Here is a 26518-nt window from a genome sequence, read left to right on the forward strand (position 1 = left end):
TCACGAATCAATCTAAATGCTCTACGTTCAATACTATCAAAGAGGCTTAAGTAAGTTCCAGAAGCAAAACCGCAGATATGGGAGTTATACTCAAGCTTTGGACGTATATAATTTTTGTAAATAACAGCCAGATGAGAGGGGGTGAAAAACTTCTTGCATCGCCTTAGAAAACCCAAACATCTTGCGGCATTTTTGGCGACATCGCGTATGTGATCGTTCCAAAAAGGTTGGTGATACACATACCAAGAATATAGAGATTTCCAGTTTCCCCGATGCGAGTGCCATTTATGGATAATGGCAGGGGGGTATATTTTGCTTTAACGATACAAGACAGCATTGCGTTTTCGAAGCATTAAATTCCACGCGGTTTCTTATTCCCAATTGTACAATGCTGTTTAGGTCGGAATTTAATGAGCTTATCATATTTTGTCGTTGCAGTTCCACATCCGAAGAAGAGGGGTGTGAATCTGAAAACGAATATGAAAAGCTAAGAGTACTATCGTCAGTGAAACAATGTATTGGATTAGATGTTGCAGACAGGAGATCACTAATAAAAATGAGAAAGAGTGTTGGAGATAGAACAGAGCCCTGGGGCACACAAGCATTTATTTTATGGTTTTCAGACTTGAATCCATCCAATACAACTTGTATTGAACAATTCGAAAGGTAATTACTAATCCAATGAAGCAGAGATTCATGCAAATCGAAAGCACGCATTTTCGATAATAGAGCCTGATGCCAAACCCTATTAAATGCTTTTGAATTATCAAGTGCAATAATCAGACTTTCACCAAAGCGATGTAAAGATTTGCTCCACTGTTCGGTGAGATGAACCATGAGATCACCGATGGACCTATTGCTTCGAAAGCCGTACTGCCGGTCATTAAGAATCTTTCGATCTTCAAGATATTTCTTGAGCTGATAATTAATCAGCGTTTCCATGACCTTTAAAAGAAGGGACATAAGCGTAATCGGTCGATAATGAGACGGTGAGGAAGATTCGCCTTTTTTGGGAATAGGCTGAACAAAAGGGGTTTTCGGAGCGAGGCCTCAGGAGTAGGACAGATGAAAAAGCTTACGCAGTGGTTTTGCCAGCGATCAAGCACAGCTCTTCAGAACAATAGCGGGGATACCATGCAGACCAGCAGATTTATGTATGTTAAGATCTTTTAGGACTCTCGCTACAGTATCGAAACATGCGTTTTCCTTAGGTCTGATGCCTTAAACTCTATTCGGGATAATAGTTCTCATTCCCAGGAGAATCTTGTGATCATATCAACGCTGGCGTCAACGTCACTATCGAGGAAGCATAGTGACCAGTTAAAGATCCTGAAGTAATTATTGAGGCCGTCCCAGTTGGCTTTCTCGTATTGCCAAACGGTTCTCTTAGGAGCTCTTTCTTTAACTGGATAGTTTTTACACGATAAATTTGCTGATATGACACAATGGTCAGATGTGCCTAGAGGAGATAGAACACTAATAGTGTATTAACCAGGGTCAGAGGTAAGAAACAAGTCAAGAGTGTTTTCTGCTCGACCTACCACGTCCGATATTCGAGTGGGCTCGTTGACCAGCTGAGTTAGGTGGTTTAACTCAGCGAAGATCTCAGCACACACTCCTTCTGGTATTGACTGGCCCGAATGTTGAAGCCATGAAGAATTTTGTACATTCAAATCCCCGTAACAACGATTTCAGTGCGAGGATACAATTCTTTGGATGGAATCAGACAAAGCATCAAATTCACGAGAAGTTGATAATCTGACTAGATTTGGGCTTCGATAAAGGAAACAATAGTGAGTGATTTGCTTATTTACGGAAAATTTAAACCACATAAAATTGAAAAAAGAATTGGTGCAGAGACCATATTGTGGCAAAAACTGATAAGCAACATCATTCCTAATGTATATGAGACCATGGTGGGAAAAGAATAATGGCACCAAGTTATACCCTTCAATAAAGAATTCAGTAGGATCGGAATCCTCACCCACTTGGGTTTTACTTAGTGCCAATACAGCTGGCCTGTTTAAAGCAGTATGGGAGTAGACAGAAAGAAAATTCGCTCTAAGCCCACGAATATTACAATAATCTACCCAGAAATTTCCAGCCATTTTAAATAAAAGAATAACAAAAACCAAAACAGACGAAGACTATAAGAAAAATATTACTGAGTTGAACCACAGAATGCTATTCGATACACACCAGTACTAGTGTTATGCCTTAGTAGCGACAAGAATCGAATCCGTCCCTGTTAATGCAAAACAGTAAAAATTTTGTTGTCAACAATCTGCTATCAACGATGACGTAGTCTGTGTATCAATTGCATTAGTTATTAAACACAATGTAATTTGATACACATGCTAAGCCATGCGACTGTACGAGAGAAGGGGAAAGTGAAGGATGGTACTCACTGTGCTATCGCTATGTTGAGTTGGTTTAACAACATGACATGTGTTAATTTTTTTGTTGGTTGTTGGTTGTTTGTTGTTTTTGTTTTATTGTAATTGATTTATTGTTTTTTTTTATTTTTGTTGTTTTTTTGTTTATCACCCTTAATATTTTGTTTGCTATTTTTTTGTTTTGTTATTGATTATTTTTTTTATTTAATTTTTTATTGTAACATTTAAGATTTAGGGGAAACAATTAGACAAATATCAGGATTAGGCACAAGACTCGAACAAGACGCGCATGCGCAACGGACGCACAACACAGGGGGACCTTCCCCAACGAAAGTTCACTGACAAATTGATGTAAGCAATCAAAGTTCGATTGTCTGACTGCAGAAGAATATGTGTGTCTTTCAGAACTGATGCCCTCTTGTCTATTACCATGAAAACTGTGTACATTTCTTTTAAAGTGCAATTCCATTTTTTCTGTTCTTTTCGACAACTTACTTGATGAGACTGTTTAGTTCAATTGAGCACCCCATCCTGTATCTGAAGCATTCGTTGCCAGAAAATGTACTTTTTTGTGTATTAACTCGTTTTTCGTTAACGCTTGGAGCCACCAATCTATCTTCCAGCAAAGTTCCTCTAGAATTCAAACGGTTTCCGCAACCTGTGTTTCTAGTTTGGAGGGGTCCTGATGTACTAAAGGGAAGTCGTCCAAATAAATCAACTCTCGCATACCTCTTTTGCGTAGGATCTCCGCTATCCAGCAAGTTAGTGGTGAAAACACTCTTGGAGTCGAAGCAAGGCCAAACGGCAGTAAGTTTTAATGTATTTACATTCACGTAACAAGTTAGGGGTCGCAAGTCGAAAATCGGACGAAGACCTCCATCCGACTTCCTTATTAAGAACATTTTTGAAAGGAAACTTGGTCCAACTTCCATTTTGTCTAAAAATGCTGTTGCAAACTTGATCCGAGTAGCTCTTGAATTGTATGTTAAATGTTTTTTTTTGCAAAAAGTGGGTTTTGTTCCTGAAATAGTCTTTAAAATAAAAGAGTTTGCACCCGAATCCTTCCAGCCTTCTTAGTAAGTTTGCAACAGACCCCCTCTGAAAGTTAAACTTGAATTATTTATTTTTCTGTCGTGTTCTTTAGAACGAAAGGAAGAATGAAACTTTCTACCGTGGCCCTTATTTGAGTTGTTTACTTTCTGGTCTTTTAGATTATACTTGTAATGCTTTCATAAACCCACTCTATTGTCAACTGCGTTTCTTCTACTCTGGATGTGGACTAATATTGGAGTAAAAGTCTTCTTTTCTCTAACGTGAGACAAAACACTAGCCATGACTGCACTCCACCCAATGACTGTATTCAAATCAAATCAAATGGGGTGGCGCAACAGTCCGTTGTGAACCAGGGCCTAGTGACTTACAACTCTCAACCATTCCTGTGTGCGAGTACTGTTGTCAGGAATGGAAGGGACCTACAATTTTTAGGCCGAATCCGAACGGCTAGTTTGAGAAAGCACTTTTTCATGACAAGAATTACTCTTGAAGGATTTGTCAATTCCTCGCAAGAGGCAGTACCCGCGAAAATTATTTTTTTTTTTTTTTTAATTAAGGTGGCACAGGCAGGGATTGAACCCAGACCCCTTGCATGACAGTCCAACGCACTAACCATCATGCTACGGGTACTACACGGGGACTGTATTAGGGAAGACAATTCCTGTTTATCGGAAAGGTTCTCAGCACCAGGATTAACACCTCTAAGGGCAACTTGGACATTCATATTAGCTATTTTACCCACTAGCCTTTCTCTCCGCACCTCAATGCACTCTGCTCTCTTGGCACAGACCACCTGAAGTGCTAGTTCATAGATCTTATAAGAAGCAGACGAAGATCCGAATATTGTTGTGAATTGTTCATAAAGAGTATTTGGTTTCAATTCATACTGTGATTAAAAAGCCCAATCGATAAAAGACTGCAACCCGGACTTGAGTAATGCTCTTTGTTTCAATAATGCATTTCACAATGCGGCCATTACTTGTTCTGTTGAAGCGAGGTAATCTTTTCTCTTATAAAGGGTACATAACTCTTCATTTACTTTTAGTTCCACAAAACCTGGTGTTGCAGCTAATAATTGTATAGCTTTAGAATATCTGACCTCACCCAGGTCTGAAGTTCTCCGTGAACTTTCTGGATTATATAAAAAGGAGGAGGTACTTGGCTGGTTGGGTGTCATAATGTCCTGTGGTAAGAGCATACTTACATACTGCGAAAGCTGTATGTCCTTTAGGTCATTTACCCGTTGATCCATAGAAGAAACGTGTTCGGACATATTTTTCTTTCTTTTATTTGAAGAAGATTGGTAATAGCTAAAGGCGAGTATACATCAGCTTCTTCAAAAACGACGCTGTATGTTTCGGTAGGTGAATAATATAGTGTTTTAAGCGGGTCTTAGTTGCGAGACCCAGTGAACTTCGTATCACCTTCATCATTTTCTTACAACCTTTGATTTTTTTTACATTTCAGAAAGTAGTAAGATTATAACAAGCCTCAAACTACGATCAAGATCTAATTATAAGCGCATATGTTAGTTATTAGTACAAAACACACAAAAACACAAAATACAAAATAAAATTAACATATTAATATAAAACAAAGACGTTAACGATAATGGAGCTCTGGCTCTAGACTATGAATGTAGTCCCACCTTATTTTCAACTTCCCATATGAAGTTAATGTAATGGGTCTGATTTGCCAAATTGAAAATTTTGAAATTTCTCGACGTTTCAAAGTCCCTAGAGTCGAAATAAAAAAAACAAAAAAAAAACATTACTCTAAGTTGGTAAAAATTGATTTTCGACTCAAATATCTTTTCACAACTTTGCGACATTTGCTTTAACCTAATTTTATTTTTTTTTTTAAATATTGTTGTCAACATTCAGTAAGATTTTGAGAAAAATCAAATTGATAGTTTTTTAACAAGAGTTGGTAACAATTGCTTTTCGGCTTTAATATCTTTTCAAAACCTTGATATATTGGCTCTTAACTAATTTTGTCTTATGAAAAATATTGTTTCCACATTCAGTAAAATTTTGAGAAAACTCGAAGTGACACTTTTTTAAGAAAAAATAAAAACCTAAACAAAATTAATAAAACTTCTTAGAAATTGATTTTAGACTCAAATATCTTTTTAAAAATTTAAGACATAAGCTTCAAATTAATTTTATTTTATATTTTTCAATTGTTTCAACATTTAGTAATTTAAAAAAAAATCTAACAGTGAGTTGTTTCATAAAAAAATTAAATAAAAAAAAATTAGTACCCAAAATTGGTAAAAATTGATGTTCGGTTCCCGGTATCTCGTAAATAATAGAAAACTTTGGCTTTAAATTAATTTCAGTCATCCAATTTGTATTTGTTTATAAGTTCTTTCCATATTTAATTTTAATTTAAAAAAAATGATGCATTTTGCATCCACTTGTTCACTTGTGTTTTGTTTACAATGTTCGATTTGACAACTGTCATATTCCTTCTACACGAGGATGAGAGAGAGCGTAACGGCCATAGTCCTTCTGACCATGGTTCTCTCTGTCATTTTCGTGAGGAAAAAAATAACAAGTCTAGTTTCAGGTTTCAAAAGAAGGATGGTTTCCATGAAAGTGAAACCAAACCAGGACCCATGTTTTGTAACTTGCGAAGCGATAAAATTGAAACAAAACTTATTTTATCGCATAATCGGGTTTCTGTAACTTTGACAAGCGATAACTTTATTGACTGGAACAAACTGAATAGAAATACTGGAAAAATGCGATAAAATGGGTTTCTGTATCTCTAAAAGTCGATAAATTTTTCACATTAAACGTAGATAAGGAAGGAATTATAGAAAACAACATAAAACTTAAAAATGAGCGAAGTCGCAAAGGTAAGTACAAAGTATTAAGGTACATAAATAAATGAACATAAATTGCTTATTATTGATAGAATAATAAAAAATAAATAAATAAACTGTATTTTCAGAGATGTTCCCGGGTTACAAGGGCCCAAAAAGAATGCTTGGTGCAATTTATGGAGGACCACAAAGAGTTTGACAGGGGGCAATTCAATTGCCCAAACTCCCACCAAAGCTCATTGAATATGTGGAAAATATTGGCGCTCAATTTAAATGCTATGGGACCGCAAAGAAATAAGAGCATCACTGAAGGCACTTCTATCAAAAAACACATGTGAAATTTCATAGCATGGTAATTTAAAATTTTGAACAATTAATTTTTGAATTTTATATCAAAATATATTAATTACTTTTACAAACTAGATGAATTCAATGGAAGTTACTAAAGTTGAGGAAGCTAAATTAAAAAACACTGATATACAAAATACAAATGTAATCACTTCGGAGGACAAAAACTCATTTCGGACAAAAAGTCAACACAATGTTCCGAGTGCAATGCTAGATAATAATTTAGAATGCTAGATTTTTGAATTTTTTTTGGTGGATAGATAATGAAATTCTAAGAAGCTTACTATTTCAAGAATGTTATCTATCTCCTACTGGTATGGAGATATAAATAATTTTAAAAATGTATCATTAAAAAATTTCGTTTGTTTTTTTACTTTAATTCAATTTCCTAAATACAAGCCAATAATGACGGTGGTTTGCATGTAACACTTAAACGAATTTCGAGCTAAATTATTGTGTCACTTTAAAAGATTTCAATTTTAGATTTTTGTTTTGAAAATCAAAAAATGACAGATTGAATTATCGCCTTCCAATATAAATTCCAGTAAAAAAATCCCAAAACTAATGTTATCGCGTTCATTTATAGACACCCATTTTTTCCGGTGGTGGAAAGTGGGGCTGGCTGAATGCAGCTCCTGGAATCGTCGTGACCTGGAAGTGAATCCAGCGGGCGGCGAATTCCAGGATGACTTGCATTTAGCTGTGAGAGAAGAGCGAGTAAGCGGGATCGCGAGAATTTCATCACAAGTTGAGATCAACAAGCCGATCTCCGATTGGCTGTTGATGATGTGATTGAAATCCGCCACTCCATATTGGCTGAAAGCTAAAATGGCGGGAGATGTAAAGAAGAGATAGGACAGAGATTGAGATCTGGCCGTCAATTCTTGGGAAACTATCAAGGTGTGAAGATTAAAAAAAAATAATTTGAGAAATTCGAACAAAGATTGTGTAAAAAAAGATTGAGAAAAATTATAAAAAAAAAGTGTCGGGACTGAAGAAAAATAAAGAATTAAAAGGAAATTAGTTGAAAATAAGTTGCTGTTGGGGATTTTCAAAAAAAAAGATAAGTACAATTTGTTTGGTTCTATGTAAAATCGTTTTGTTAATTCCTTTTTTTATCCCCATTTTATTGAGGGGAATTAAGGCCTTAACGGTCCATAATTTATGAAATCTTTTGTTTAATTGTTGGAAAAGATCCTGAGTTTTCATCCTGCTTTTTGCAAGGTTTCTCAGGCATTTTTAAATTAATAAATATATCTTAAAAATGTATCCATTTTGTTCTTTCTTTTTATTTCTATAGTGGTTTTATTGTTGTGTTGGTGTTTCTTCTTAAAGGTTTGCAATTTCCTTTTTTTTATTTCAGAACAAAAAAAATTGTTGGCGCCCTTTTCTTACTTACTATAAGAACGCCACTGTGACAATTTTTTAATCAAAACAAAATGTTTGATATCAACGCGATATCATATCCACACGCAACTTTATCAATCGATTCATCGATTGATTGTTAATTGCTGAACCCACCCCTTTCTGAGCTCGTCGTGGTGGCAGCACTTAAATTGCTGCCTGTTGCAATTTTTGCCTCGTCGACTATTCGCCGCTGTTGTTTGACAGTTCGGCTTAATTTATACTTTACTTAGTGTATATAATTACACGAAGTAAAGTATAAATCGCGCGGGTGATTTGGTTAATTTTAATTCTTTTTCTTTAATAAATATTAAAAAAATAAATTGCAACATATTGAAAATAAAAAAGTTTAGGAAATGCTACTAAAATTTGATTTTCGCCTAAAAATCTCGTTAACAAAAAAAGATTTTGAAATCAAACTATTTCATGATATGCTAATTATTGTTATAAATTGGGTGAAGCAACAGTTCGTTAAAGCTGAATCCGAACCGCCAATTCGAGAGAGCACTTTTCATGACAAGAATTACTTTTGGAGAATTTATCAATTTCTGGCAAGAGGCAGAACCCGTGAAAAAAACTTTAGGTGGCATAGGCAGGGATCGAACCCAAGACCTATCGCATGACAGTCCAACGCACTAACCATCATGCCACGGGTACTGCTAATTATTGTTGGTAATTTTAAATTTTGTTAAAATAATTCAACGTACATCTTTTTTAACAAAACACGAAAACCTATAATAATCTAAGCAAGACAAATCGACAGACAGGATGGGAAGTTATCAGTGTGGGTCGCATTACAGCCTCTTTTTTTAATTTGAATTGCTTGTTATTTTGATTATAATTATGATTTTAAACTTTTTATAAGGATGTGCAACACAACATATTCACGAATTTAAAAACTGATATCAAAAATGATGACAGATAACATTGACATGCGACATGTCATAAACTCAACCAATAGGAAAAAGCTAATAAAGCAATCGTATGACTCTATATTTTTAATAATATAATCTCGTCCTTATAAATGCAGGCAAGCATCACTACCACCAATCCGGATTGAGAAGTCAAGGAGACTTTTAATAATTAGCGCAGCATTGAAATGTTAATGAGAAAATGTTCCGCTAGAGTCCTGATGACATTATGGTGCGAGAGAGGTTTAACCTGGTGGAGGAAGAACACCACAAGGATCCAGCACTGGTGGGCTATGGGGTGTCGTGTCTGAATTGGAGTGAGGAGGAGGTTGAATATTGTCCTGGCACTTTCAGGTGTGTTACAGAATTTGCATAGTTGTTCTCTGTTTTCTAATGAGCTCTGTCTCTCTTATGCTCTCAACTAAACGAATTGTTTGCAAGGACGATATTCCATATCACAATCACACAAGTCACAGTCAGATTTAGATATCCTGACGTCAATTTGTCTCTTCCTAACTAACGTTCCTTCTTTTCCTAGGTAAGATACGATGGTTTCCAATGTGAATGCACATATTCATACGTACCTGTACACAATAGGTGAAGTACAGTTATTATTGTACCTCAGAAAATTTGCATGGTACACCTATCCCAACAGGGAGTGAATGTACATATTGTATAGAGCAATATAACAGTATATACAATGTAGTATGTAGCTCTATTACATTATAGAGGGACATAAACAGTATTAACTGATGCGCGATTTCCTTCATTGTCGTTACAAGAATGACAATACAACAATTTCCCTTGATTAAATAATGTAATTTAAGATTCTCGTCTAATTATCCCCTCAAGATTTTATTTAATTAAACAGAAACAAAAGGCAATTGTCAACAGAGAGTCTTGGTGTATGTAAATGTGTAACTGTAACTGATGTACAACATCAGGACATAGCTACGGCAACATACAGATGTGGTAGCAACAATACTGTGGAAAGCAGTTTGAGCGATATAACGTGCAGCAGATGCAGAAATTTTAAGGATGGGATATTGAGAGGGCGATAAATTAGAATTGTATGCGGTCGCGGTGGTTTGTGACAGGCGAGAGCAATGATTATTTTAAAAATAGATGTCAGATGGAAATAAATAATAAGAATTAAGCTTATGGTTTTGAGAAACACAAAACAAAAGAAAAATTGGTGAGTTAAAGTGACAACAAATTATTAGTCAAATGAGAATAGAAGGTCAGTTATATCAAACAACATGACTATCTAATGCAAATTTTCGGTCGCAGTATTAGGGGCAACCTCTTTATTTTAGTTGCAAATTTGATAGGTCTGAGAATCGATCATAGACTATTTTAAAAAAGACTGAGTTTTACGGTTGATGTTCAAATGGTAAACATGTGCATTTAAGAGGACGATCGGTTAAACCGGCTCTAGCCTTTTGAATTAAATCAAGGACTTGGACCTTCAGATTAAAAGTCGGGCGTCAGGACGATTTCCTGACCACGTTAAGAAAAACTAAATGCGAAACACCAATAAGCCTCGGATAAGGACGGATTTATTAGTGACAACCCACGCAAACGATTTAAGGACAACGAACTTCTGATATGCACGTATAATATTTAGTCTTGAGCTATAGGTGCATCAACAAATAAACATCCACATCAAGGACAAATTCGGCAACATTAGCCTGATATGCGCGCACGCCCCTACGGAAGATAATGACGAAAACACCAAAGATATAAAGATATGTTCTACGATCTTCTAGACAAAACATTATGAGCAGTGCCTTAGCTACGATATTAAAATAGTCCTGGGCTATTTTAATGCCAAGCTGGGCAGGGAAAACATCTTTTGCAATAATCGGGAAGAACAGCCTGCACGACAACACTTCCGACAAAGTATTCAAGCTCATAGGCGAGAGGAACTCAGAAGGAAAAAGAGAGGGCAAGAGAAGCGTGCGGTCGTAGATTTTGAGAGGTTTAAAAGCAGGAAAGAAGTTCGAATGTTTTATGAACAGGTGAAACGAAATTCACAAATACATAAACCTAGAACCGAAGACTACAGAGGCAAAAGAGGAAACATCATAGTAGAATCACAGTCAATACTGAGGGTTTGGAAGCACCACTTCTGCCGGCTGTATAACGCCTACGACGAACTGAATTCCACTGTCAGGCAGGATGATCCATTCAACATAGACGACGAAAGTCAACAATCTCATCTTCCCGATCTAGCCGAAGTAAAGATTGCCATATCTAATCTGAACTCTTTTAAAGCCGCTGGAGCGGAAGACTTGAATGCCGAGCTCTCTAAAGCAGCTGGGGATAAATTGGTTAGGAGCATGCACCAACTTATCTGTAAAATATGGTCGGCAGAAAGCATGCCCCATGAATGGAACCTCAGTATTGTTTGCCCGTTCTGAAAGAAGGACATCCTCTAAACTGCACCAACTATAGAAGAATCAGTCTAACTGCTAACCGCTGTTTCTTTGGACTGAGAAAGCAATTGAGTGATAAAGTTCTCTGTCGGAGGACCAAAGTGTTGCTATATAAAACCCTTAGCATCCCCGTCCTGCTATACGGTGAAGAAGCATGGACTATGACAAAAGCGGATGAAAGCACCTTGGGTCGCTTCGAGAGAAAAGTTCTTCGTGTGATCTACGTTCCCGTATGCATCGAAGGGGAGTGGAGGGGAAGATGGAACGACGAGCTGTATGGGCTGTACAGTTCCGTAGACTTAGCCAGAAGGGTTAAAGTCTAACGACTTCAATTTTTACCAAATATTTTTCCGAACTTGAAAACAATATTTCTTATAAGTGAAAATTAGTTGGAAGCTACAATCTCAAATTTTTGAAAATATATTTGAGTCGAAAATCAATTTTTACCAAATTTTGTGAATTTTTTTGTAAGAAAACTTTCAATTCGGTATTTCTCACAATTTTACTGAATGTTGAAAACAATATTTTTAAAAAGATGAAAATAGTTTAAAAACAATATCTTTGAGTTTTGAAAAGATATTTGAGCCGAAAACCAATTTTTACCTACTTTGAGTACTGTTTTTTACACAAATTAAGTTTCTTAACACAACCATTATGATTAGATTTGACAACCCATTTAAATATCAATCATTCTGTCGCACTTCAAAATACGAGGATATAGGAAAACTGCAAAAAAATAAATATAAGAATTAGAACACGGAAAAAAGTGTTACGATTGACGATATTGTGTTACGATCATGGTTACGATATTCTATGAGTGCATCCTTCTATCTTTGTGAGTGACGAAACATCAATTTGCAACAGGGTCAAAAATAGCTCAATGGCCATTGTTTGGGATGAATGCACAATGTCCCATAAGAGGTCACTGGAAGCGCTGGACAGAACATTAAAAGATCTTCGTGACAACCGATATATTTTTGGTGTGACCATGATTCTGTTGTCAGGTTATTTTTGTGAGACTCTTCCAGTTATTCCCCGATCAACTGTTGCTGAGGGACGAAATTTATGCCTAAAATCATCAGCAATTGGAAATAATAAAGTTGCAATGGACACCTCGACTGGATTCATTACATTACCCACAGATTTCTGTCACATCACAGATTTAAAAGAGAAGCTTATTCAGCGTGTTTTCTCAGATATAGCGCAAAAGGATCTCAATACGACCATTCAGAATTTTCTTCCAGGACAGTTGGTTTCCTTCAAATCAGTCGACACTGTTATGAACCAGGATGGCGTAGTCAACTATCCCACGGAGTTTTTAAATTCACTGGAAGTGCCTGGATTACCACTTCACAATTTGCAGTTAAAAGTTGGATCAGTTGTCATCATGCTGCGTAACATTAATCAACCTCGACTATGCAATGGAACAAGACTGGCTGTGAAAAGCTGATGAATAACGTCATTGAGGCAACAATCATAAAAGGAAAATACAAAGGAGAGGATGTCTTGATCCCCCGAATTCCGATGATTCCAACGGATTTACCATTCGGGAAACCGTCTTCTTTGTTTATTTACGCACCACAAAGCAAAACAAAACAAAACAAAAAATAAAGTTTATGAGAAAGCTTTAAATTGATTATCAATCTGTATCATAACAGTATGTGTCTGTTTATACAAAAATTAAACCTCATAGCCAGTATTTCAGGAAAACTCTGTTTTTTTTTTTTTAAGTAAGCAACATGATGTGTCGAAAATAATAATAAAACTTCATGCTTCATTAAAAAATGCTTTTTTATTAAATACGTTTTGTTTGTTTTAAAATAAATTTATACAAAATTTTAGGTCTTAGGAGATGAAATTATTCTTTATTCGTTAAATTTTCGAGGTGATACTTTTTTAAAGTTTTTTTTGCATCTTTCTTGAAGTATCTTTTTTGAAGTCGATATCTCTTCTCGTTCTTGAGCTATGGACAACGAAAAAAAACGTCGCGAACGTACGGACATTTACATATCTTTCTAAAAATCTTTTATTTTGACTCTATAGACCTTGAAATGCGGAGAAATGTCAAAATTGTCAATTCGGAACCATTAACTGCATATAGGAAGTTAATAAATATCAAATATAGAAAATATCAAGCAATGTCGGGAAATCAAAGGCTTTATGACTCAGGCGTATATCTTACGAAAAGCTGTAACAAACCCTTACCCTGTAAAAGATGCAGTTTGTACGCGTAAAAGATAATTTACCCATAATTAAAACTTTTTATTTGATAAAGGTTAGAAAGTGTTACAATACTCTGGAGGCAAATCTTTCGAAAGTTATCTTAACCTATTTGTTGTTTTTTAGACATTACAAATTGATAACAATATGTACATATATGTTTATCCTTACCTAACTGAGGTGGGTTAAACAGCTTTAAACATCCTAATTCTAATTCCCCTTTCCTATAAATTTAAAATAAATAAAAAATACGTACTGCATCCGGAGCGGAAATGCCCTCAACTTCCCTAATAACACAATCAAAAAGCTTGGTGCAAAGCAAAGCAAACCTAGAAAAATGTCTTTTCCCATATCCTCGGATAAAGCACAGAGTGTTTTTCGCTTTTTTGTATCCCTTTTCATAAGACTGCATTCAATTTTGTGTACGATGCATCCAAAAAATAAACCATTACCAGGGTTACCCTGGTGTTAGAATATTCTAAAACGTAAAACCTAAAGACATGAAGATTTTCAAAACAAAGTTTAGAAAAATCCTTATAAGGTAAGATGATCGTAGTGGTAAAATATACTTGACCTAAAGTTCTACTCACGACTTACCTTATTCGACTTTTTTTCTAGAAAAAGGTAACCCTGCTTAGAATCAAAAAACTTATCGAAAAGAATTTCAGATTTTGTTCGTTTATTTTTATTTTTCTTCCCCTTGTTTTTATTTTATTTGCAGTGCTTCGTTTCTATATCGAACTCAATTTTTATTATGTTGAGTGCTTTTGAGTGGCTTTTTGTTGTCGATGAGAGCACACACATAAGCCCCTCGGCTTAGTGCAGCGACAACGACATAACAAGCACTTCGGAAGGCGATAAATCCGCCATTGTATCCTTTTTCACATTTTCAGATTTCTTTTGAGAAGGTGCATTCTACAAGACAAGTTTTGAGATTTAAAAAAATAAATACATTTTTTTAAATAAAAAGAAAAGAAACAACAAAATAGAAATGAAACATAAAAGATATGTGACTTTGTTGTGGGCTTCAACCAAACCCATATCCCCTCACCCTATTCTCATCGTTGTTGGCGTTGCTTTTGCTGCAAAAAGGACATTCAATTTTCTGCAATGAAACGGAATATATTTTGATTGCCCTTCCGTATTGGTCGAACGAGCGACAACGAAATAGAGAAGATAGGTAGGTATGAGGATAGGTATAAGGAATGAACGTTGGGCGACCAAGGCAAGGACCAAGGACCAACGACAACCAAACGACCACGACGACGAAGACTGGAATTGATTGGTTTTTTAGAAATTTTGTTTTGTCAATGTTTTTTATTTTTGTTGGTTTTTCCTTATGGTCGTTTATGTACATACATACGAATACATATATAGGTATATCGGCTTCGTGGAGGAAATGAAGAGTGTCGCTGACCTGGAAAAGAGTCATCCTCAACAACATGTGTTGTATCTGTCAACCCGTGAAACGTTGTTATTGAATGTATAAGCAGTGACAGCAAAAACTATCTTGCATGTTGTATACCATAGACGAAGTCCAAGTGAAAGTCCTACGAGTAGAGTGGAAGGGCAAACCTTACATACATGCACATTGCACACATATGGAGTTGCGTTATAAATGTGGACAAGCTCAAAAGCCACATGATCCTTGTGACATGGACTTGTTTTAAAATTGGTTTGGTAATATAAGATATACCTTTGTTTGTAAGTGTGTTTGTACCTAGCCTAGCCTAGGTGGACAAATAAAAAGTCTAACTTGGTTGGCTTGATACAAATTTGTCAATTTTTCTTCTATTTCATAATAGAAGAACTTATTGTATATGAAGCTAAGAAATAATATTGTTGATGTCAAAAGGCCACTGAACTTTAAGGTTCTAAATTTTTCTAAATACTTAATCAAAACCACATTTATATTCAAAAGGTACACAGCACTGGATAAACATTTTTTTATTAATGATTAACAATATCGTATAACATCTTATTTGAATTTTCTTTATTACCGGTTAGTTTGTAAGTTTTGAGATAAATATATTTTTGTTATTGTGCAAGTAGAAGGGATCAACTATAATTCTATTTGGGTAAAAATTGGTCTTGAATTTCAAACTGAAAAATTGGAGCTAGGCTAAGACTTCTTCAAAATAAACTTCTTCTAAGTTTTCAAGTCACTAATACCTCTCGGGGTCAATCGAATTTTCGTGTGCCGTACAATTAAACGATATATGGACATAAGGCATAAAAGCAGGTCTAGGTCGGGTGGTTAACGAAGTGCAAGAACAAAATCATTTCCCGAAATATTATCATTTTAAAAGCTATATACTTCATATAGCTGCTAATTATTATGATGAATGATTACCACCGTGCCACGACGAAGCACGGGTGGCTGGCCAGAGGTTGAACAATTCCTTTAAGAAAACTAGATGCGAAAGCAGTGTGAAGAAATTACGCTGGTTAAGAAATCTTCCAATTTTGTTTTCCGATGATTAAATTAATAGCATGGCAGAAAGATGTACCTGTTAAAATAATAAGGTATATGATCGGAGTTCTCAGGAAGCAACAGAAAAAATCGAAAGAGGTCATCATTCAAGTTCATTCATGGTTTGGTGGGGTGATAATAAGCTTAAACCACTAAGTTGCATTTTTCGTATCAACCAAAGTAGCATTTTTTAAATAAATTATTAAGAATGATTTTGTACCTATTATCTTTTTGGCAACATTGATTTAAATAGCTGACGCACGTTTCGTGTTTTGTTTCACTGTCAAACATCTTCAATTTGGTCTATAATTAAATTATGAATCGTCTTACAAACGAACAACACTTAAAAAATATGAAATTTTTTTATCAAAATGCGTGCTCTGTTAGTAAAGTTCATTGCGCGCTTCTTCCATTTTTTGATCAGTTTCATCGACACGCTGAGTCGCTGAAGTGCCCATTCGGTCTAGTCACACCAAATTTACATTGTTGGACATTAAACCACCAACACGCTTAAGTAGAGTGTGAACTGAAGAAAATATCGCTGCCGTATCGGCCAGTGTTATAATGACCATTAATTATCGAGTTTTTGCCGTTCGCAGCAATTGGGCCTACGTTACTCAACAAAGTGGAAAATTTAGCTGAAGGATTTAAGTGTGATGGCTTTGAAAATACTGCTAGTAAAAAGAATTGAAGCTGAACGACCAACTGCAACGTACAATTTTTTCTTGGAAAGTTGGCTGAAGATCCACATTTTTACCGAAAAATTGTGTTCAGTGACGAAGCTCAATTTCCACTCAATGGGTACTTCAGTAAGCAGAATAGTCGATTTCAGAGTGAATATCAGCCAGAAGTATAGCAAAAAAAAATAGATTTTTTTCACCTCTAACTCTAGTTAATCAAGTACCAATCTAAATTTCCTGGAATATTCTTTAGTCTTCTAAACAAAGTTTACATATTCGAAAATTCCCTTAATTCAGATCGATGAAGCAGCGTAGAATATATTTAGTAGTTGAAATACCTGAACTTGATCACCCAATTGATTTGAATGAAGTAAAAATAGCAATTGAATCATCAAAATAAAACAAAGCTCCGGGTATAGACGGCATCTTATGTGAGTTTTATAAAAGTGCGAGTAAATTTTGTATTGAGGTTCACACTTTGCTAAAAAGGATCTACGAAACAGGAACAATACCAACGTCCTTCAAAAAATTAATCATCCTTCCCCTGTTTAAAAAAAGCTAGTTTTGTTTCTTGTATGTAATTATCGTCTTCTTTTAGTTTTAGATACCCTCTATAAGTTATTCACCTCTGCTCTTCTAAGCCGCTTCACTACTTGGATCAAAAGTAACAATATACTCAATGAATACCAAGCTCCCTATCGAAAAGATTATAGTACCATTGATCAGATCTTCACTTTTTCATGCCTTATTCAAATGCAACTAAGCCAGAACTTCGTAAACTTAAAAGCTGCGTTCTACAATACTAACAGAAAAGCTCCTATCCACAAACTTATTACATTGGGCATCTCGAAGAAAATGGTTAAAATTATCCAACTATTATAATATCAAGATACAGTTGCCGCCACCGCCGGCCGTCTCGGATGGAAGCAGTACCTTTGATTTCTTTCGAACGAGCAAAGGCGTTAAACAAGGTTCCGTTCTGAGCATACTGCTTTTACGTTGTTTTCAAATGACCTGCATACTAAACTCCGCATCGGAACACATGTGGAAGAATCGGTATTAATATTCTTTGTATAGTGATGAAATTGTAATTTTGACTGTGAGTCCAACTTTTCTTTAAACAAGTTCAGCAGCTATTGTGATAAATGGAACCTTGAAGTTAATCTTGGAAAATCTGAAATTGGTATTTTTAGGAATGGAGGACGAAGAGCATTAAGTGAAAAGTTAATGGGCTGAAACATCCTGTTCCTGATTTTGAGCCGAATAATGGGACTCGTAATTTAAAAAGCCATTATAACATTTGTAGCACCTCATCACGTTTCTTAATTTGTTTTGTTTTTTAAAACTTTCTTAGACCCAATTTTTCTATTGGGGTTTGAAAATTCGTTTTTCACAATAGAGGATATTCTAAAATCACTTACTTGTAATAATTTTTTAACACTTTACCTTGAGTATCATATCCAATGGCAAACAATTTCAAGTTCTTAATTATATCATTACATAATAGATTTACGATATCTTGGGTTTCCTCTGGCTTTCCTTTCATATTGATTTTCACTACTTGACAAACTGGTAGAATCTTATAATATTTCTATGTTCATCCTAATTTAAAAAGGCTTGTATGGCATGTATTGTTTTGAATTGTTCGCAGTAATAAAATGCTGATTTTTTAAGAAGTAAAAGTAAAAAAAAAAACTGACTTTGTTGTAAATTTTTTCTGCTTGGCACCAATATTTTACTTAGGGTGATACACATCACATTAAATTATTGTGAATAAGACAAGTTTTGTGCTTGGTTTAATAAAACGCTGGGTAAAGGGGTTCAAAGTTCCCTATGTAACTCTTTCTTTCTTTCTTTGTACAATTTCTCAAGTTCGTCCTCATCTTGAATAAAATTCGCAGGTTTGCATTCCCTGTTAAGAAATTCATAGAAAACGTTTTGAAACAATTCATCATAATTTCATTCGCTTTGCCCTGAAGGGTCTTTCTTGGGATGATCCTTATGACCGCCTTCGTATTCAGCTTCTTCAAATGCAATCTCGCTATTAAAGGCCTGTTAGTAATGACTTAATTAATGGTGTAATTGTTGCACCTTATTTGCTATCTTGTGTACATTTGAATAACCGAGGAGGAACTCATCACCTGCGAACATATGATTTTATACTTATTGACTTCCATATAACTTAAACTGTTCATCGATAGATTTAATTCTAAAAAATTGGGAACACGTATTTTGCATTAAAAAAAGAGGCTGTGATGCGATTCACACTGATAACTTCCCATCCCGCCTGCCGATTTGTTTTGCGTAAAAGTTTATAGGTTTTCGTGTTGGGTTTGTAAGGTTGTGAGTTGAATTATTCTTAAAAATTTATAAATTACTAACAATATTTTTCGTATAAGGAAATATTTTAGTTTGAAAATCTAGTTTTGTTAAATAGATTTAGTCAAAAACAAACTTTTACCAATTCGACAGATTTTCTGTAAATTCCTTATAACCTTTTTTTAAAAATGCATCAAGGAATTCACAAAGCTTGAAGACTTTACTCAAACCTAGGAGTTAAAAAAAGATATGTTTAACAACTACTTCAAAATATCAAAAGTGCCAAAAGTGTTAGGTGGGTCACTTTCGTCATACTCGTGGGGCACATTCGATGTCACAGAAAGTAGAACAAACAAAATATTTTTTTTGCTCGGTTATCGCACATTTTTTTTTGTATTTAAATTAATCGATCTCATATCTTGATGATCCTGCTGAGTATTCTGGCAACGGCAGCTTCAACTCGATATCACTTCTGAAGACAAGAGATATATCTTCAAAGAGGAGCTTAAAAAATTGCCAACTGTTCGATTTTTTACGGAAAAAATCTACATAAAAATGAAACTCGTTCTCATATCTGACCAACATAATATTTGGCAATTCGAGCGTCAAACTTCATCGCCAATTTTAAGTTTAGTGTCGCGCTTAATCTTATAATCCCTTATATTTGATTCTTCTAAATTAAAAACTTCATCTTCTGAAACTGGTCCAACAGACTTATCTGAATCTGCAACACTAAATTCATCCGAATCGTTGTATCTACGCTTTCAGCTTTTTTTTTTAAATTTTCTTGTTTTCGATTTTTATAATCTTCTTTTTCTTATATGATTTTTGTTCTTGTTTACGCTTTAGTTCAATGATTCTGTTCTTTTAAGGGGTCTCAGTGTAGACTCTGGATTTTCCTTTATATATTCTATTTATGGATTTTAGTGGGGGAATTGTTGAAACTGGCCTTATCTCATGGGGAGTGATTCGAACCGTTCTTATCTCTTGGCGAGTGCTTTGAATGTGTTCTTGTATAATTGGTGGTCCATTTTGGTGTTCAGAAGGAACTGCAATATTCGGAGTCTTGAAAAATTAAGCTGTTAAAAGGGTATATCCCTGTGGTCTAAATCCCTTTTCAATATTTTAAGGACAAAAAGCGCTTTGAAAAGGAACTTTTGTCAGTCGAGCAATGTCGTAAATTAATATCAGTTATTCACTTGAAACTCATAAACAAATTTTTTGCAATAGCTTTTGAATGGGCGAAATAAGGTGGAAAAGACATGAGCTCAATTCCATTTTCTCGACAAAAGTCTATACCTTCCAGTCCATAGTGTGATGAATGGTTGTCCAAAATAATAAGAATAGGTTTCTCTTTGCAGCAGTTGGTAAAATTCTGGATGTGCTCTAATACGTGAATAAACAGTTCTCCGACTATCCTAACCAATACAGCTGCTGGGACCGTCTTTAATAAGTTCATCCTTAAATCTGATCCTGGGGAAGATATACACTGGAGGTAGAGCCCAAACAGAAGCAATAACAATCCCTACAACTGTAACAAAAGTCCACCGCTCTGCGGATGACACCTGGCGTTTCCCTTTTTCTGATATTACCTAAATTTTAGTTTTGGGTTTCATCCAAATTAAAAATGCTTTTAGGTTCAAATTGATGCTTTTCGTAGTCTTTTTAAATTTATAAAGAATTCCTCCGCCGAAGTTTTATAAAAGCCTCTTAATCTTGCTAAGATTATATTTTCGGGTCTGGGAAAGGAAATATCAGGGTTTCTTTTGAGAAGTCCACGAACACAATCGATACCAGCTTCTTTTTCGACCAACCTTGAACTAGGTTAGGTTATAGTGGCTGTCCAAGATGGAAACGGACACACTTGTGATACCACATGAATCTTGAGGCTTCCTCCTAAGCTCAATGGAACCAGCTTGAGTCCCTTACGAAACGTGAGAGGCTGATTATACCGATATGATTTAGATCGTTCAAGAAGAATTCTCCTAGGTACTTCTTGCGTTTTCGAGCTAGAGCAGGGCATGTGCAGAGAAGATGAAGAACCGTTTCTTTCTCTTCCTCGTCCATACAGCTTCTGCAAAAGTCATTTGAGAATACTGGTCTCGTGGTATGCTTTCCTATCAGACAGTGTCCGGTTATGACACCTATTATCGAACTTATATGTGATATGCTTAGAGAGAGCAAGCACCTTGAACGTTTTAAATCCAGTGTTGGCCAGATGTTTTTTGTGACTTGACACGTGGTGATGTAATTCCACCTGGTGCCTGCCCTCCTCACAGCGTCTTGCATTAGCTGTTTACAAGTAGCGATTGGTATTCCAGTACTTGCCAAACGTGGTAGAATGGGCTGTACTGTACCGTTCTTGGCGAGTTCATCTGCCTTACAGTTACCTGGAATGTCTTTATGGCCCGGCACCCAGCAAAGGTGAATATTAAACTGTTGCGCCATCTCCATTAGAGATGATAGACAGTTATGGACTGTTATAGAGTTTGTAGAGACAGAGACAGAAGCCAGTGATTTAATAGCAGCCTGGCTATCAGAGAAAATACGGATATCAGATGTTGATATCACGTTTTCTTTGAGCCAAGACAAGACTTCTTTTATCGCCAAAAGTTCCGCCTGGAACACGGTACAATGATTGGGAAGGCGGAATGAGAGACTTAATTTCAGTCGTTCAGAGTACACACCTCCACCAACCCCTTCTTTTGTTTTTGACCCATCACTGTGTAAAAATGGATTGACTCATCCTCCAAGAATGTCCTATCCTCCCAAAAAGATCTGTGAGGTATAGAAATCTGGAAGTTTCTGTCGAATTGCAGTTGGGGGATGGTGTAGTCTGTGTGCTTTGGAATTGATTCTAAGTAGCTTTGAATTACGGAGTGGCCAATGTTGTTGTTAGTCCACTGCGACGAAGCATTGAGGCGAATAGCAGAGCTTGCAGCTATTTGTTTGCTAAATACGTCAAGAGGTGTAAGGTAGAGCAAGGTGTTCAGTGCCGCAGACGGGGTCGTGCGAAGCGACGTTGGACTTTATTTAGCTTATCCCTATTTATACCTTTCTCTAAAGCATTCCACCATACTGGCACACCGTACGTTAAAATCGGTCTGATTACCGATGTGTATAGCGAATGCGTGATTCTGGGTTGTAAACCCCATTTATTACCAATAGCTCTTTTGCAAGAAAAGAGAGCCACAGTAGCTTTTTTGACTCTCTCTTGTACGTTGCGTTTCCAATTTAGTTTTTTGTCTAAGACAAGACCCAGGTATTTAGCCTCGTCTAAGAATATTAATTAGATTCCTCTTATGTATTGACGGTTGACAAATGGAATTTTGTATCTCCTCGAAAATAAGACCAGATCGGTTATGTGTGGGTTAACACCCAGTCCACACCGATCAGCCGAAGGTATTAGTCTGTACAAGGCATTTTGTAAGAGTTCTTTAAGGATATTAAGATGCTTTCCTGAAACTGCTATAGCAACGTTGTCATCATAGGCTATCACTCTGTTGCATATTCAAAAGCAAACCTTCGAACCATTGAATACGAAAATCCAAAAAACTACTTAATATCAAAAACATTATTTTCTGGGGAATAAAAAAAGTTTGAAGACAATATTTTAAATTTTAGAAAAGATATTTGAGTCGAAAAACAATTTCTACCAACTTGTAATGTTTTTTAAGGTTTTTTTATAAGAACAAACTGTCAACTTGATTGTTTTCAAAATTTTACCAGATGCTAAAAACGTTTTTTTTTTCGTTGCACAAAATTGTTTGGAGATGAAATCATTTTTTATTAGTAAAATTTTCGAGGTGACAAGTTTTTTTGATTTATAAAAAAAACGTTTATTGGCTTTTTTGTTGTGGTATATAATATAATTCAAGTCTCTAGCGTTATTGAATATTTAGGGTTAACCGATAAGTTCACCTTTTTTAAACTGCTAGAGTAAAAAATCCACCCACGCAATTTTCTTGAGAGCATTTTCTGCATTATTATGTGTAAAACAAATTTTGTTTGAAGGCGACATCTCTTCTGGTTCTTGAGCCATGGGACGTCGAAAAAACGTCGCGAGCTTACGGTCGTACGAACGTACGTACAAACGCACGCACATACATCTTTCCAAAAATCTTTAATTTCGACTCTAAGGTTCTTGAAACGTCGAGAAATATCAACATTTTCAATTCGACAAATCGGACCGATTACAATAACTTCCTATGGAAATTAATAACAATTACAATTAGTTATTTTTTCAAACATATTTCTCCATTTGTACGTGATTTTTAAATACTTAAAACCTTTAAGTTATCAAGATATACCTTGATTTAACTATTTTTCCATAAAACAATAGAAGCAACAAAATTCCAACTTAAGCTGTAGTCCGGTTAGATTTTTCGATAGCTTATGTTTTTTTTTGTTCTTGACTTTTTGTAGAATAATAAAAGTTTTCGTGATAATATCCACCCACTAAATTTCCAAATAAATTTTGTGACATCATTATGCACTACCACTATCATTAATTTAGCATATCTTTGTATTAGTTTTTGTGTTTGAAGAAAACATAACGTCTGAAACATTTGCTTAGGGCATGTTATGGAATCAAAACAAAGATTTTATTAAGGACTTTGAATTTTTCTAAAATCAATGAAAGTCTTCCGATAATGTGTTTTTTTTTAACGTAAAATAATTTGCCATTTAATAGTTCTGACAGCTGTCAATTTGAAGTGATATGTTTTCTACGTTTTTTAGTACTTCCTTTCCCCCAAACGAAAAACTTGAATATCTCTTGGCCTAATTTATATGAATATAAAATTTGTAGTCGTATCTTTTATCGTGATTTATACAAAAACGATTTAAACGGTTTAAAAACCAACTTTTTCATTGACCAATAATGTTGTATTGACTTACTAACAACATGTTTCTTCAACCAGACCGTTCCCAAACTAGCTCTCTTCAGTTTCCCATGCCAAGTTGGTTAAAGTCTTCTCATACTTGTGTGCGCCACCTGAGTGTCGGTCTTTCTCTACTGCGCTGTCCCTCAAGATTATACTGAAAGACCTTCCAGGCTGTAGCGTTGATGTAAATTCGCTCTACATGACCTAGCCATCTAAGCCGTTGGACTTTAATTCTGTTAACTAGGTCAGTGTCGATGTACAGCTGGTACCGTTCATCATTATATATTCTCCTCCATTTTGATAAAACATCACCCGAAGAATTTTTCCTTCGAAGCATCCTAAGACACTCTCATCTATCTTTGACAGGGTCCAGGCTTTAGCGTCATAAATGAGAACTGGGATAATGAGTGTCTTATAGATGGTGATTTTAGATGCTCGAGAGAGACTTTACTTCTCAATTGCCTTCTAGGTCCAAAGAAGCAGCGATTTGCAAGAGTTATACTTGTTTGATTTCAGCGCTGGTGTCGTTGTCTGTGTTTAAAGCGGTGCCTAGGTAAACAAATTTACTATGATGGCTGCTACCACGAAAACCAACAGCGCTTATTTGGATGCGGCTTCGTTATTGGAGCCAGACTTAGGCAAGAAGTCTTGAACTATAGATGCATCAATGAGCGCCTCATGACCATACGCATCAAGGCTAAATTCGGCAACATTAACCTGCCCCCACACGCGTGCACTCCACCACAGAAGAGAAAGACGAAAACACCAAAGATATGTTCTTCGAGCTCCTAGACAAAACATATGAGCAGTGCCCTAGCTACGATATTAAAACAGTCCTGGAGATTTGAATGCCAAGCTAGGAATGCCTGCACGACAACACTTCCGACAACGGATTCAATCCCATAGATTATGTGCGGGGTGAAACGTCATGGTAGCTAGTACGCGTTTTCCACACCTCAACATCCACAAAGGAACTTGGACTTCTCCAGATCAATCTACCGTCAACCAGATTGACCATATTGCGATCGACGCCAGACACGCTTCCAGCATCATGGATGTACGAACTTTCCGTGGAGCTAACATAGACTTGGACCCCTACCTCGTTGTAGCCAAGGTAGCACTTCGGATTTCCAGACCCACGGCAAAATAGGGAGGAGCTGGAAGAAGGTACAACGTCGAACGGCTACAATCGCCAGAGATTGCCAAAACTTTTTCCGACCGAGTTACAAGTAATCTCTCTCGAAGTTCTCTACCACCAACACAATGTGTCGAAAACCAGTGACAAAAGTGTCAAGATGCAATCTGAGAAACCACCTCTGATGTTCTGGGTTTCAAGCAGCCACCAACAAGGAACCCCTGGTTTGATGAGGAATGTCGGTAGGCAAATGCAGTCAAACAACAGGCACAGAAAGCGGCGCTTTATATTAGGACGAGAGCTGCTCATAAGCTTTATGAGCAGAATAGGCGAGAGGAACGCCGACTTCTCAGAAGGAAAAAAAGAGGGCATGAACAGCGGGCGGTCGAAGATGTTGAGAGGTTTAAAAGTAGGAATCAGGTTCGAATGTTTTATGAACAGATGAAACGAAATTCACAGGTACATACGAAAAGAACATCATAGTGGAATCGCAATCAATGCTGAGGATATGGAAGGACCACTTCTGTAGACTGTATAACGGCGACGAAGAACTGAATTCCGCTGTCTGGCATGATGATCCATTCAACATATACGACGAAAGCCAACAATCCCGTCCTCCCGACTTAGACGAAGTAAAGATTGCCATATCTAAGCTGAAGTCTAATAAACCCGCTGGAGGGGATGGCTTGAATGCCGAGGTCTTTAAAGCAGCCGGAGATAAGTTGGTTAGGAGTATGCACCAACTTATCTGTAAGATATCGTTGGAAGAAAGCATGCCCCATGAATGGATCCTAAGAATTGTTTGCCCGATCCTGAAAAAAGGAGACCATTTAAACTGCACCAACTATAGAGGAATCAGTCTACTTAACATCGCCTGTAAAATCTTCCGTGCCGTAATATATGAACGTCCAAAGCCCATCGTCAACAACCTGATAGGTCCTTATCAGTGTGGTCTTAGACAAGGATAGTCCACAGTCCCCTTCCTGCTATACGGTACAGAAGCATGGACTATGACAAAAGCGGATGAAAGCAGCTTGGGTCGCTTCGAGAGAAAAGTTCTTCGTGTGATCTACGGACCCGTATGCATCGAAGGGGATTGGAGGAGAAGATGGAAAGACGAGCTATACGGGCTGTACAGCGACGTAGACTTAGCCAGAAGGGTAAAAGTCCAACGACTAAGATGGCTGGGTCACGTGGAGCGCATGGAAACCAATGCTCCGGCCCGGAAAGTCTTCGAATCCACACCCACAGGACAGTGCAGTAGAGGAAGTCCGCGAATCAGGTGGCGCGCACAAGTGGAAGGTGACCTCACCCAACTTGGAGCGCGATACTGGAGATATCTAGCTAGGGACCGAGCTAGATGGAGAAGTTTGTTGGGTGAAGCCCTAGTTCACACAGGACTTTAGCGTCACCTTAAGTAAGTAA

The 26518-nt window shown here is 36.4% G+C and overlaps 1 protein-coding gene across 1 annotated transcript; it reads left to right on the forward strand.

Annotated features, from left to right (window-relative positions):
- The first annotated feature begins 12260 nt into the window (after positions 1 to 12260).
- Positions 12261 to 12830, forward strand: LOC129953570 (uncharacterized). The gene has a single exon (XM_056066812.1). It carries the CDS (start codon positions 12261 to 12263, stop codon positions 12828 to 12830), a length of 570 nt encoding a protein of 189 aa, XP_055922787.1.
- The last annotated feature ends 13688 nt before the right edge of the window (positions 12831 to 26518 follow it).

Source organism: Eupeodes corollae, unplaced genomic scaffold (genome assembly GCF_945859685.1).
Source record: "Eupeodes corollae unplaced genomic scaffold, idEupCoro1.1 scaffold_765, whole genome shotgun sequence".
NCBI classification, from domain to species: domain Eukaryota; kingdom Metazoa; phylum Arthropoda; class Insecta; order Diptera; family Syrphidae; genus Eupeodes; species Eupeodes corollae.